This window comes from Haliotis cracherodii, unplaced genomic scaffold, assembly GCF_022045235.1.
Source record: "Haliotis cracherodii isolate W230 unplaced genomic scaffold, xgHalCrac1.p SCAF_3, whole genome shotgun sequence".
NCBI classification, from domain to species: domain Eukaryota; kingdom Metazoa; phylum Mollusca; class Gastropoda; order Lepetellida; family Haliotidae; genus Haliotis; species Haliotis cracherodii.
The window spans coordinates 68,026,300-68,041,227 of NW_027266286.1; the positions used below are offsets into that span (position 1 = coordinate 68,026,300).

General features: G+C 40.0%; 1 protein-coding gene across 2 annotated transcripts in view; it reads left to right on the forward strand.

The window, feature by feature from the left end:
- Positions 1–14,928, forward strand: part of LOC139474652 (cytochrome P450 10-like) — a 52,487-nt gene that overhangs the window by 26,873 nt on the left and 10,686 nt on the right. Inside the window, exons 1-8 of one of the 2 annotated variants that reach the window (XM_071257748.1) lie at positions 2,336–2,405; positions 3,900–4,096; positions 7,753–7,975; positions 9,532–9,713; positions 10,449–10,647; positions 12,020–12,194; positions 12,833–12,999; positions 13,886–13,967. In XM_071257748.1, coding sequence (XP_071113849.1) covers positions 3,904–4,096; positions 7,753–7,975; positions 9,532–9,713; positions 10,449–10,647; positions 12,020–12,194; positions 12,833–12,999; positions 13,886–13,967 — 1,221 coding nt within the window. In that variant the 5' untranslated portion in view covers positions 2,336–2,405; positions 3,900–3,903. Of the gene's footprint in view, positions 1–2,335; positions 2,406–3,899; positions 4,097–7,752; positions 7,976–9,531; positions 9,714–10,448; positions 10,648–12,019; positions 12,195–12,832; positions 13,000–13,885; positions 13,968–14,928 lie in introns of those variants that run through there. The other variant, XM_071257749.1, reaches the window with a different exon arrangement.

The window sequence follows — 14,928 nt, forward strand, 5'->3', positions numbered from 1 at the left end:
CAGTCTTTAAAGTGATAGAGTATAGTATTAAGTAATATTCAGCAATATCACGCCGGGGGACACCAAGAATGAACATCACACATTGTACCCATGTGGGGAATCGAACCCTGGTCTTCGGCGTTACGAGTGAACGCTTTAACCTTTAGGGTTCGCCACTGCCCAACTCTTTAAAAACTGATATGGGTTAAGAATGATTAAACTTTTTTCAGACGTTAGCAAGGTGGTGATGCACACTCAACTCCGGTTACATACCTTATTCAGATTCGGTAGACTATGATGAACAAAATGAAATAAATATTTTTGTTCATATGAAGAGACTTCGGATGAAACAAATTGGTTTGGGGGTTTCTCAGATTTTCGGATATACAAGATGCCTCTTCTGTAAGTTCAGGGGCTATAATAAAGCAAGAATTGGACGCTTTTGTATAGTGATATTGAGCACCGGTACGGAAGTCCTCACAAAGAATGTCTCCCTTCTCTAAAAAAATGGAACTGAAGAGTTCCGAATCATTAGACAGGCGATCGTGACGCATCACAAAGTATGTACTTGACTTTGATGACGTCAAAAGAACTGAAACAGTGGAAGTTCTTTATGATTTGCGGTATCGGATTTTACCTTAATGGCCTTCGTCTCGATACTTTGTTTAGTCTATACTAGTTTATACTTCTGGTTGATATTTCAGGGGGCAGTTTTGGAAACGTGCGTCATTGGAAACAGAAGCGAACATATGTGATCTTAAGCTTGCTCAATAGTCCAAGGAATTAAATGGAACATGATGCGAAAAAATGAGAATACGATGTCTTTAATGCTTTCTCGGAGAAATGAAAACCATGGTGTATTAAAAGAACATGTATGTGGGAATGTATTTCTACTTTGTGAATTATTCAAAAGTTACCTTAAGCTACAAAAGGCATTAATAATATTCAGATCGTTCTTATCTTATTCTGTTGTTGAAATAGCAAAATTTGGTATTTCACAAACTATTGATATTTTTTTGGTCACGCCGAAAACCCAGATTCGATTCCCCACACAATAGGTAAATACGTGAAACTCATTTTGGTATTCTCCATCGTGATATTGTTGGAGTATTGCGAAAAGCGGCGTAAAACCATATTCATTCACTCACTTATTAATGTTCCTAAAATTATTAATACCATCAATGTCGAGGTATTTATTCAACAGCCCGACAGAGTAACCTGTTAATAATCGGATTAGTAATACCAAAAATATCTTGAAATTGGATAAAACATTCTTGAAAAATAACCATTACTTTGTCGAACCATATGTTAACGAACGCAATATAGCCATTACCATACAACAAGTGCCCCATGGAATTGTAAAAATAGGTTTGTCATTACGGGTTCCAACTAAATGAGACGACGTTTTCAACCAAAATACCGAGTTCCTTTACCCATTTACTCGCTTACATAAAAAAAAACACCCGGCACGCTATGATAGTTAATCAATAAAACATTATCATACTCACAAGCAGTCTCCACTAAAAGCAGAGTCCCTTCTATGATTCAGACTATGTAATAAGCATTTGTCTGGAATCACTTTCAAATAGTTATGAGACCTGGTGTTCGTGCAAAAGTGAGCGAATCCTGCTACGCCGGTAGCACCCGTCACAAACGCGAACTGCTTATAGAGATGTTATCAAGGCACAGTATCTGGAACAGACTAGGTCAACGTACCGCTCGCTTGTCGAAAAAGCCTTCTGATTACGATTAGAAGAATTGTTGAATGCGTGTTACCCTGTACCGTTGGCGATCGTTGCTCATGCTTTCAACCACTGGTTTTCCTGGTACAGAATTGATACTTGACATACCACTGTGACATAGCTGATATATTCTGGCTGCGGCATGGCACAACATTCATTCACTCATTAACTGCATCTATAAATCTGTTCATCGAATTAGTATCGCTTTTCTGTGAGGGGTTTAGTTTAATTTCAACCCGTTTTTAAGCGTAAACCTAGATGGTTTTAATTAATCGTATTTTGCGTTACATCCGGATTGCCTTTTAACTTCATACCGACAAGTCACATCACATATGTGGCAATGAGAGAAATTATTCCTCTTGAAAAATACATACCATATGTACCTTATCAAGCTCTTACAGGCAAACTATCTTATCAGTTTATGATAAAAACTTATCTCAAACGACGAAATGTGAAATTAATTTTCACCACACAGGTGTGGCTTGTTGTTGGTTTTTCTGGGAACAAATGGATGACATTTGAACTTCCTTCTCACTTTCCCTCTGACGTTAGAGCGAATCAGCGAGTCACGTGACTCATGAATATTCATATAAGTAACTACATAACTACCTGATGGCTGATGTTAAGACATTACTGGTAATGTATCGTTTGTGATATGCGAGGGCTTGGCACCACGATATAAAGGTAAGGCAGACATATAGATTTGACAATTACATGCGTTCATGTTTTCAACTTTATTTTTTCCATTCACAAGCCTGTTTCATCCTCTTTTACGGATATCATTTCAGGACATGTTAAATAATATGAAATAAACATGAAACTTCTGCGCGATGAATTATTGCATATTTACGTCATTGCATATGTCTATATCTATATGGGTCACGACAAGTGTCATATGTATAACTATTATATTTATATCTCTATATTTAAGTGGCACTATAAAATCTGCAGTGTCAATAAAGAGTTGATTGTCTGATTTCCGCTTCATCCCTCAATCAATGCGACGTTTTGATACTGATGCTGGTACATTTATCCACCATGATTCTGTAATCTACGGTAATCATAAAAGTATGATATGACAAAAATTCGCAACTTGAATCAAATCAGTTTCTTGGTTAGAACATAGGCTTTCTTTTCGCGAACACCTGGTGTCATCATTGAACTTCAGCGAACCATTCACATAATTTTCAACGCTCTTTTGATTACGCCCAGTGGAATCTGTTTCGGCGGATAATCGAGACTGGTTATTCTCTGGCGTTGACGTTACTTATTTGATCAGTGTACACTCAATTAAACCCCTTAAACTCCTGGCGGGAACAAAGTTATCTTTACTTTTCTCTGGTACTGCAACATACACACGGTTTTAAGATCAATCGTGTCATGAATGATGAATACTTTTGAACAGACTTGAATGGGTTGAGGGAATGAAGTGTGTATTTATATCAGTGAGGAAATCGATTTTAGAAATTGCTGGCACTGCACATTCGAGTTTGACAAGCAACCTAATAATATCTAAACCTGCTCTCCTTATATATATGTCAGGTCTTTATCATGCCATTTGCTTTGAAAAATAGAGGGGATTTTTGTAATTGCCGAGACCCAATCTTTCAACAATACTCTCTGGGACATTTCTATCCTACCGGTTTACATGTTGATGGTATCGAATACACATGGGTTTAAAGGACAAACGGCACAGGTTTTTCGAATGACGTAGTTTCGAAACAGACACGTGGGTTGTTATGTAAGGCAAGTTTTAACTTTGAATACATATACGTACATATGAATTACATGATATAATTACAGAACCGGACATTACCTTATGTTTAACACGTGCAATCCTTTTGAATTTTGAAAAATATAAATCACAATCATCCTCTTTCTTTGAATTCTGCTTCTAATCTCCCATGGTGTCGAAAAGGACAACTTGATTCAGGAGGCACCAAACGTCTTTTTTCATAATCCAGTACAAGGTGCCAGGTGTTTTGAAAAAGATCATTTGGAATAATCATTTTCATTTACACCAATACAAGCTCCTTCCTTTACTTATTTCAGAAAACTAGGCTTCCTCGACCTTTTAATGTTAATGTCAATGTTAAACTTGAAACTCACATACCTTGAACTCTAGCAAATGATCCACCGAATGTAAACATTGTCTGTATGCTCATTTATCGATTTCAGTACAATGCAGTGTCCGCGGTTTTTACGTGCTGGAGCTAGAGCGAAGGGACAGGTAGAGCTTATGGCCGGCAAGTCCAGTGCGTCTGTCCCCACTCTTCTTGACCACACCCACATCCAGCCATTCGAGGATATGCCTACACCAAGCGGTCCAAGAAGCTGGCCAGTCATCGGGGCATTATTCAACTTTAAACCATTCAGTAAGTCTATTCTCTGTGAAGTTGTCATGTGGTCCAATAGACTGGCTGTGATTGCGCGCACATGGGAGATAATCACTGTGTTTTGAGATTTGTTTTTTTGTGAGCTTACTATCCCTGAGTGTTTCACGAACAGTCTGAACTTTTTTGTTGATCCGATGATCGGAAAAGTCAGCTTCAGTTGGTACAATTATGGACATGGATTTCTCATTAACCGTGTAAATCTTATAAAGAAAGACATTTATGTTTTCAAAAGGTTCTTTCAGCAGTGAGACACTCATGACATGACTCTGAATGGCAATGACGTCATCATGATATCATGTTTCCATGACAACCAAACCGACTTATTAGTAGCATTCAACAAGTAAGCTAAAAGGCGAAGTTACGCTGTCACCTTAATAAAAAAGAGTGTCATATTGCAATTCAGTTTTCATTAATATGTCGGACTGAATGCATATTTTTAAACAAGATAGTCAGACGCCGTGAAAGGTTGAGGGGATATTTCCGAATGCCAAGCCCATTGAGCAACCTTTTCGACCATTCAAATTTACATTCCCTTTTGTCTTTTTGTGTTCCTGGGATCCCGTTAACCATATATGGGTTATCCGTACCTCGATAAAAAAACATAATGTTGATACTGAACCGCAGTTCCGACAACATCAATTACATCGTCTTGGCGAAATGACGAGCGGATGATGTCCTGGTAATATAATCTCACCAATGTAAACTATTAATTTATAGGAGTGAGTGAGTGAGTTGGGGTTAACGCCGTTTTTAACAGTATTTCAGTTATATCACGGCGTGCCAGCTTAAGGTGGGAGGAAAGCCCGAAGTTATGCAGGTGAAACCCACGAGTACGGGTATGGTGCTGACAAACCTAGAAACATTTATCGTGGCGAACCAGGATTCGAACCCACAATCATAGGTTTCTGGCGTGTCCAAGGGGCGCAACACTGCACAGCGAAAAGCGGCGCCTTAGACGACTGGGCCACCCGTGCCCCCTTAAATTATAGGAACCATAAGGACATTCCAAAGCATAGTTAGGTGAAATATTGCTGAGTGTGCATTAAACGACAAACAAACAAAGCATTGTCATTTACATAAGTTAACCTTCGGGGCCTGCTGCCTTCTCCTCCCTAGATAGTCTGTGTTAAGTGAAATGGTGACGTTTCTGAAATCGTAATACTTAGAATGATATTATTTAATTGTATAGTTAATGTTTGACATTTTTGAAGGCACGGAGATCGATTTCAGTGGCTTTGAAAAGTAAGCAATTTCTTAAATAAAACATATACAGGCATCATGGACGTCATGGTGATGTAAGACCTATTGATCATCTTACAAACGAAATATCAAGGTTTTACAAGTAAAACTAGAATATTTTTGTTATTAGTTATTTTTCCAAATTACGCATGATTCGATTGAATATATCTACGTTACAACACGGTGTAAAATAGTGCTTACCCGAACATGTATGATCAAACCGACAGCGGAACAAAGCCACAGTATTCCCAACAGTAACGCCATTGTAGCCGTGTTAAAATTTAGGTAATTCTATGCCAACACGTGGTATATTTGTTTTTAGCAATTTCACCACGAATACAGGTCGCCGTGATACAGTTTCGCAGTTCCATGCTCTGACGAGCACCGCACTCACTAACACGGCAGCCTGACACTGACTTTGCGCTTGGCCTTGGCCCACTATTTCAATTCGAGCTATCAGTTTGCCATGGGCTGTTCTCAAAGGTAAATGTCGCCTGAAGATGGGATAGTTTAGACAATAACATGACACTTGGAACATTGACAGAGGTAAAGAATGATACCTTAATATTAGTTATATGAAACATATGCAGAAGCATTGTGTATATGTCCTGAATAGTTTTTAAAGTATATTATCAAGATATTAGTGGCAGACGGCAAGAGTTTTGTTGATGAGAGCGACAAATATGAGTCAAGTGGGAGCAACTACCAAATGGCAGATTGGTGTGTCGAGGTCGCCGGAGTGCCCGCGAGGTTGTAACGAAAGCAGATGGGTCACTTTAGACGATTGCGGAAGTTCAACAAAATCTGATATATTGCTAATTCTAAACAACGTTCAAGGGCGAATATGTTTATAAGAGTTTTTAGTACAAGGACGAACATAAATTCAATAAACATTTTGCTGATTCCACTGCCAAAAGGCCGGAGGAATGAAGTATGTAGTATTTAATGACATTCAGATGTGGGAAGACATTGTTTTGTTTCAAACTCTCTGACCTTAAGTTTGTTAGTGTTTGACGTTGCAGTCAGCCAACTAACAACGGCGACGTCAATAATCAAGTCTAGGATAGACAGTTTAGTGGTTGATATAGTGAGCAACGTGTGTCGTGAAAACGTACGCAACCATCCAAGTCTCCGAGCCTCACCTCTGAAGCCTGATCCCATTTATTTTCGTATGGTTATAGTTTGTTCAATAAAACACGTACTTAAATCCATGAATACAAATGTCGGAGCCAGAGAGGATAAAAGTCAGCAATCTTACATTAATCCAAGGGAAATAAGTCATGTCAAACATTCAACTGCAGACCGCTACACATGTCTTGGAGAGTCTATAGGTTACACTGTATTTTGCGGTAGATTTTAAGGAAATCATTATCACTTGTACATTCCGAATGTGATAATATTCTTATTGTGAGTATGAATAGATTGGCCGCATTATATAACACATGGCTATGTCTGGTGTTGTAATGTATTCTGTAGTTAACGATTTGTTTGTTAAATGTTATGAAACAAATAGATTTCTCTGGACCTAAGAATACCAATTAAGATTTTTTATTGACATATAAGTGACTATCGCGCCTCTACATTCTCGATCTGATAGTTAATTTTGATGCGAATGTTTTATATAATTTTACCAATTATTGAATAATGAATGTTAAGATTTAAGGGCAATATACTCGAAACGAAATTTTATATTGAAATACCCCAAATGTGATTTCAAAGACCCGGGTTCGATTCCCCACATGGGTCGGTAGCCCCTTTCTGGTGTCCCCCGCCGTGATATTGCGCACGAACGAACGAACGAACGAACGAACGAACAAACGAACGAAGAGGGTGAGAATGGGATGGTTTGATGAAGATATGTCACAGGGTCTTGGATACTTGGATAGTGAGGTGGTGGTGGCGTGTAGGCCTATGTAGAATGTACAGGTCACAAATCAGGTGAAGATATGCAGCGTTAGTCGCGGAGAGTAGTTGGATGGGTGACCGATTTCGTCAGATTGACTACATTGAGTTTCTAGGGCTTCAAAGTCGGTTCTGCCACGCACTGTCAAAGCACGTGGGGTGCATGCATGTAGTGCTTCTTCGGACAAGATACTTTATTCGAAAAATGCCTCTTTTCACCCTTGAATGGGTACCCGGTAGGATGAGATGATAACGTGACTGCTAACCTTCTAGTATCTCACAGGCAACTTGGGTTGTATACAACAAGGGGAGCTGAGAATGAAAATCGAGTGCACACTTATCCAATGATCGGGATAATTATGTAGCGCTTTGTAGCAGTGTCGATTTGGCTCATTAGTATTATATGCGCCGTGCTACAAAATCTCTTTGCGCCGTGTTGATCCTTTAGATCAAGGTTTCAATAGGATGTGTTAAACTTGTTTCTTCTGTTACAGCGGAGTTCACTGGCGTGACGATACACCGTCTTCTGAACCAGCTCCACGATGAACTCGGGGAAACATTCCGCATCCGACTGGGCAAGTGGTATGTTTGTACTGCCGACCCTGAAGCGATGGAGACCATCATAAGACACGAGGAGAAATACCCAGTTAGACCTTCCTTAGACCTTTATGAGACCTACGTCAGAAGGGAGAATAGACCTGTCAACCTTGGAGTCTTGTAAGTGTTTGTTTGGTTTGGTTTTTGTTTGTGTGGTGTTTAACGCGTCAATATTCCAACTACATCACGACTGCCTGTAATTAGTTGCACCTTGGCCAGGAATCTAGTGGCTGAAAGCATGATCAACTCCCGAAGCCGTTACGATACGATGACACACATTTAGTTATAGAGCGTGTCACCCGATTCCCATTTGTCGACAAACATGAGGTGTTGTTGTTTGTTTGGTTGTTGTTTAACGCCGCACTCAGCAATATTCCGGCTATGTGTCTGTAAATAAACGAGTCTGGGCCAGTGGTTGACATTATGAGCATCGATCTACGCAAGTAGGATACGGTGACATGCATCAACCAAGTCAGCGAGCCTGACCACCCGATCCCGTTAGTCGCCCCTTACAAGAAGTCGCCTTTTACGGCAAGCATGGGTTGCTGAAGACCTAATCTACCCCGGATCTTCACGGATCTGAGGGGATGTTGACCAATCCCATTATTATTCGAAGCTATGTTAAAAAGAGTGACTTAATTTATCATTATACCGTTAATGTAATTCAAATGCAAAAGAAGACGGGGCAGTCTGATAGGCCGTAATGTTTTATGCAGAGTTGCGTCCTTTAGCCGTGCAAGGATCTGCTGGGAGGCTCTCGCTTGTGAACCTTGGTCTGTCAGTATCATACACAAGCTTGCGGATTTCTGTAAACTGTAAACGTCTCATTCTTGGATTACTTCCGTGTCCCCTACATACTACAGATTACATGTATGTGTGAATAGTGAACTAAATATTTGTGGTCGACAAGGCTTCTGAATACGGAACAAATTGTCATCATGTATATAATTTCTCAATTAACTATGCGTGAGTGTGGTTTTACGTTTTAGCAATATTCCAACATAATCCCGGCAGGGGACACCTGAAATTGGCTTCACACATTGTAGCCATGTGGGAATTAACTATGACAACGCCCCGGTTTAGGTACGGGTGGACACATTGCGAGTAGCGTCTCAAGGTCATTGTTTCTTGGTTTGTCAGCACCAAGCCTTTGAATTGTACTAAAGGGGTAAACGTCCAAGACATCCATCACTTTGGGTTGCTCTTCCTCATCACGCTCAGCGTCGTGATATAATTGAAATACTGTTCAAAGCGGCGTTAACCCAAACCCACAAACCTACTCTTAGCATTTACTAAGTACTTGCAACAGATACTGCTAAACGAAGTTAAGGGCCATCCGATTCTTTCACATTACTATAGTTAATCTGTCATGCCTTAAAACTTGCGGACATAGCATGACAGATAGTGATATTAATCGGGTGGTCCTTAACTATTTTTAAGGAGTATATTAACAATAGCGATGATTTATGGATTCCTTTGAATTACATTGGGATGCGTTGACGTGCGTTAGATTGCTTTCAATGCGTTTTAGTAAGCTCTAGGACCTGCATGGTGTAGGTAATACATAACCAAACAAGAAAATAATCCAGTTATAGGACGAATAGTTTGTTTGTAAAGGCTTTTTCGCCATGTGTAGTTCATCCTTGCTAAGACAGAGGTGTTTCTCCTGTTCACAGGAACGGTAAGGAATGGTGGCAGCTCCGGAAACGGGTTCAAAAGAAGTTGTTGCCTCCCCGGTCGGCCCTGGTGTACCTCCCCGCACAGAACAAGGTCACGGATGAGTTCATCGCCCTTCTCAAGTCCAAGCACCTCTCGGCACACGAGCTGAGAGAAACATATTTCAGATTCGCTGTGGAGGGTGAGTACCTATCATAAGCATTCAATATATACAGCTAGAAAACGTTAATCACCATTTCCTATATATTTTCAAATTAAATAGCCATTTAAGAAAATCAACCTGTATCATGTTTCTGACGGAACACATTGTTTTTGTCTAGCAAGTGATATATTCATACTGGAAATCGATTATATACACTCAGCGGAAGTTGAGAAGGAGAACATCCGGTTCTCTCATATCACTATAGCTAATCTGTTATGGCATGAACGAATATAGAAAGAATCGGGTGTTCTTTAACTTCCTTTGTGTAGTATATGATGGCAATAAATACTTGACCACCATAGCAATTGTTTCCTCTAGATCTGCATCGTAGTATTATAGGATATTACGAGTTTTGTCCCTTTTACGTCCCTCCTATTGACCAATCAGATTCCACTTCTCATATCACCTGCATTTTCTTCAAACAAAATGGCAGCACCAAGTCAAGACGATCTGATCGATAATCAAGAGCTACTTTGTAATAAAACGGTTCTTACTTCGCAAAGTGCATCAAAACACGCGAGCACTTTGATTAGGCACATGAAAAGATTTGAAAGCCGAGTTGGTGGCACTCAGGTTTTATAAATCCTGCAATCGACCGAAATCTGCACGGCAGTTTACGAACCGGATGTCGATTTCTTAACGCGATTTTGATTGGACTATGCATAGACTTCGTACAGCCAAACTAGTATAGCATTATATTGTGTATATTTTCAGCTATATCAGTCGTTGTCTTCAACAAAAGGATGGGCTTCCTGTCTCCCGATACCATCCCTCAAGACTGCGAGGAGTATCTTACTGCTGTCAAAGAATTCTTTGCTGTGTTTAACACTTTCATCGGCAAGGCGCCACTGTACAGATTCTTCCGGACGCCAATGTACATGCGGATGAAGAGAGCGGCCGATAAAGCATATGAGTGAGTGAATGTAGTTTAACGCTGTAATCCAAAACTAAAAGTATATCTCGGCAGCTGTACATAATCGAGCCTGGGCCAGGAAAACCAGTGACTGTAAGCATGAACAAAGACCCTGTTTTGGGGGCACGATGACACGCAATCGAGATATTTGGGGCCAATATTGACCTTAAAGCCCCGAAAAGGGTCACTTGTGATAAGGACATAATAAACACCACATACATGGGTTCAGAATTACTTTCAGACTAAATGCAGTAGAATGGATTTCATATTATATTTTAAGGTTTAGAGGTAACCATCGAACTGTATCCAAAGGCTGGAAGACCTTATGTAACACGTGATATTAAATACGTCTCAGTGGAATTTCCTGCCTGCACTATAACTACCATTTAGTACATATGTGTAGAAGAAGCCATTGACGCTAACATTAACACTAATGGAGTTGTGAATAAGCAGTGATTGAAATGAGCGATCGACTGCTACTAAAGGATTAAGTGTCACGAGTGGAGACTGAAGACAGTCCACGTGCTGAGACTGAATCGAAGTGTGGTGTCGTTGTCCTTATATGTCATTGTAACTTGTAAGACATTGGTTCACTGAAATGAAACATTTACTATTGTTACCAAAAGCCAATTGTACTTGAATTCAAAGAAGGAACTTGTATAACATTTCCCTGTAGTGATTCTGTCGAACTTAAAGACCTGTACTTGTGTAACTGAAGCAAACTCAATGAAGTGTTGTGTGATAATCTGGCCAATGGGAACACGTGTTTGTTGTGCGTTGCTTTTCGACAATGAAATATTTACACGTGTTCTCTTGGTGCGACACAGTCGATACTGCAACCGTCTGTTTAAGTGGCAGTATCGGACTTCGCTGTACCCAGAGTGGATTGAAAAACAGATAGTTAGATTGTTAGAGTGAGTGAAAAATTAATGTTGAAGATTGATTTTATTCATGTGTTTGTTTGTGAGTGAGTGAGTTACGCCGCTTTTAACAATATGCCTGATGGGGACAGTAAACATGGGCTTCACACATTTTACAAATTCGAGGACTAGATAAGTCTGTCATACAGCCCGTGAAACAAATATATCCAATAAAACCCATGCAAATGTATATTAATATTTGGCAAGTTCAGATTACTGCAGTATCAGGAAATGAAATGAGAGTCTCCGGGCTCCTTATCATATTTCATCATTATAATTTAACAACTATTTTTATTTGCAAATGTTCATTTCAGAGACTAGATGTTAGTCTGGGACTATGTGTTAGTCAAGGGATAACGCAGAGATCCCGTTAATGTAAAACGGGCTGAATTTGTATATTCGGCTACTTTTCCCACAAGCGGATGTTTTCAGACAAATGTTGTTTTTCTCAGGTTTTCCAACAAGGCTGCGACTGAGGCCATACAGCGAGGTCTGGAGTTGGAAAAGACAGGGAAGTGGGATCCTGGAGAAGCCAACTTTATTCTGTCTCTCTTCGCGTCTGGATCTCAGAGCGTGGACGAGATCAGCTCCATCATGCAGGACCTCATGGTCGGAGGCACGGACTCGGTAAGGGAGATCACTCTAGATGTTCGTCCAACATTTTCATTCATGCAAAAAAACATTAGGACAAGCCGAAGTGAAATTGCTGGAAATTCATTTTTAGTACTTGGTGCTGACAAATCAAGAATCATAATCGTAGCAAATCTGGGATTCGAACCCACGATAACAGGATCCTGGCACGCCGGAATATGCGCTCAGCACAGCGAAATGCGAGTCCTAGACGACTGGATCACCCATAATAGGTAGAACATCCATCTAAAGTTATATTCTAAAAAGCTTTGTGGTGAGTGAGTGATTATGGTTTTATGCCGCTTTTAGAAATAGTCCAGCAATATCACGACGGGGGACACCAGAAATGAGCTTCACACATTGTTCCCTATGTCGGGAATGTAAACCCGGGTCTTCGTCGTGACGAGCGAACGCTTTAACTATTAGGCCCCCTGTACAGTTTGAAATTCGATGTAAAAACAAGACTCAATCATTCGCTCTCAACTGTGTTTTAATTTTCATTGTCTTTTACGCCTCATGGAATCTGTTTGGGCGGATAATCGAGACTGGTTATTATCTGGTGTTGACGTTTTATATGTGTTTGACTGCTATAAAGAATTACGTTTTGAATTTTGAAAACCTTATTTCCATTCCAGACGGCCAAAAATCTCGAGTTCTTTCTGTATGCACTAGCGAGTCATCCTGATGTCCAAGATACGTTGTACACGGAGGTGTTGAGGGAGGTTGGGCCTACGGGCCCGGTGACGGAGGAGGCGCTGTCCAATATGCCGTACCTGAAGGCGTGTCAGAAGGAGGGGTTCAGGTACTATACACAAGCTGTCACTGTCAGAAAATCTGTGTTAGAGCGGTCCCGTGATTAAAAATAATTATTATTAATTCCAGGGCTAAGGAAAGTATACACCCATGTTTAAATATGGATGAAAATGAAACAAACAAGAAATAGTTATTCGATGGTGATGTATTTGATACGGGTATCATAGTTGTGTTTTGGACCTTAAGCTTGCAGTGTTTCGGCGACTGTTTTCAGCCTTGTAACGTTTTTATAACGTTTGCAATTTTTTGGTCGAATCCATTTTCCACTTTCGCACACAAATTGATGCTACAGTAGAGCAGAGCATGCTTAACCTTTTCGAGAACACCTGGTGTCCTCACTCATTCAGTGATCAATAAAATCATTTTTATCACTATTTTGCCTTTCATGTCCCATGGAATTCGGCAGATGATCGAAACTGATTATTCTTTGGCGTTAAGGTTTCAATTTGAAAGACCTAAGTATTTATTTATTCATGCAAATTATGATTTTGTATGGCTGTGTAGTGAAGTCCGGGGAAATCGAACCTATACATCGAGTTAACCGTGTTGGAATATGTAGTGCCGATAACGATTATGAGAAAAACGTGGCTACCTTGTCCGAAAGGAAATTCGATTAAAATGCGTCCGAATTGACAAAGTTTCGCTGTAATTAGATAATTAAACGATGTATTTTCTATTGTCTAGTGATTTACAACTGCACGAATTAACAAGAACACGAAGCGTAAAAAGTATTATAGAATCTATTATTTGTCCAGATGTTTCTTGAAAAAATGGTGACTCAAACAATATTGTTTCAAACGAAAACTGTTTTAGATGAACTGTGATTGACATAGACAATCAGGATCATGAATGACGCCAAATGACTTGTATTTCAGAATGCGTTATCCCGTACCAACAGGTACTGCTCGCATATTACAAAATGGATTGAATCTCAACGGATACTACATACCTAAAGACGTAAGTTTATTCATCAGTAGACTGCCCAGCAAAAGAAAGTATACACACTTGTTTGAGGGTGGCTGAAAATGAAACAAAGAAGAAATGTTTATTTGATGTGATGTATTTAATACAGGTAATATATTTGTGTTTTGAACTTTACATTTGCAGTGTTTTGGCCACTTTATTGAGCCTAGTAACGTTTTGAAGTCTTTCGTAATTTTTGGGTCCAATTTTCAAGTGTATACTTTCTTTTGCTACTACTTTCTTACATACTGTCGTTGAGTCGACTCCAATCGGGTCGGTTGGTTACAATGTTCATCTATAACATGGTTGTATTACCCGCTGACTCTACTCGCTGCTCACACTATCAACCTCTAGTTTCGGCCTAGGCCGCCGTGATATTTAAACCAACATTCCCTCACTAACTCAAGCAGATGTCATAGAAACCATAGTCCGACTGTAACTAACAGAAGCTATGGCGGGTAGCACAAACTGGTCTCAATTTGTTTTCATAATCCAGCTTACATAGCAACATACACTTAAAAATATGAAATATATTAATCTTCATTAGATAATACAAAGGGCAATGAAAGCAAATGGCAAGTGGATCCAGACCAATAGTCATGATATCTATATGTACCTTGTAGTTTGGGTCGTCAAAAGCGCGGCAATTCGCTGTACAGAAAACCCAATGACTGTGGGTTCGAAACCCGATTCACCCCGATTGTTTGGTAGGTTTGTCACCCTGATAGCTTTGTCAGCATCATACCCGTGCTCAAGGGTTTCAACAAATTGGTACAAACTCACTCACATGATGATGCAATAATTCCTTCTAGAAACTCACCTATATGTAGGTCAGGTCATTCATACAGGGGGGCACGGGTGGGCCAGTCGTCTAAGGCGCCGCGATTCGTTGTGCAGAGTTGCGTCCCTTGGGCACGCCAGAAACCTATGATTGTGGGTTCGAATCCCGGTTCAC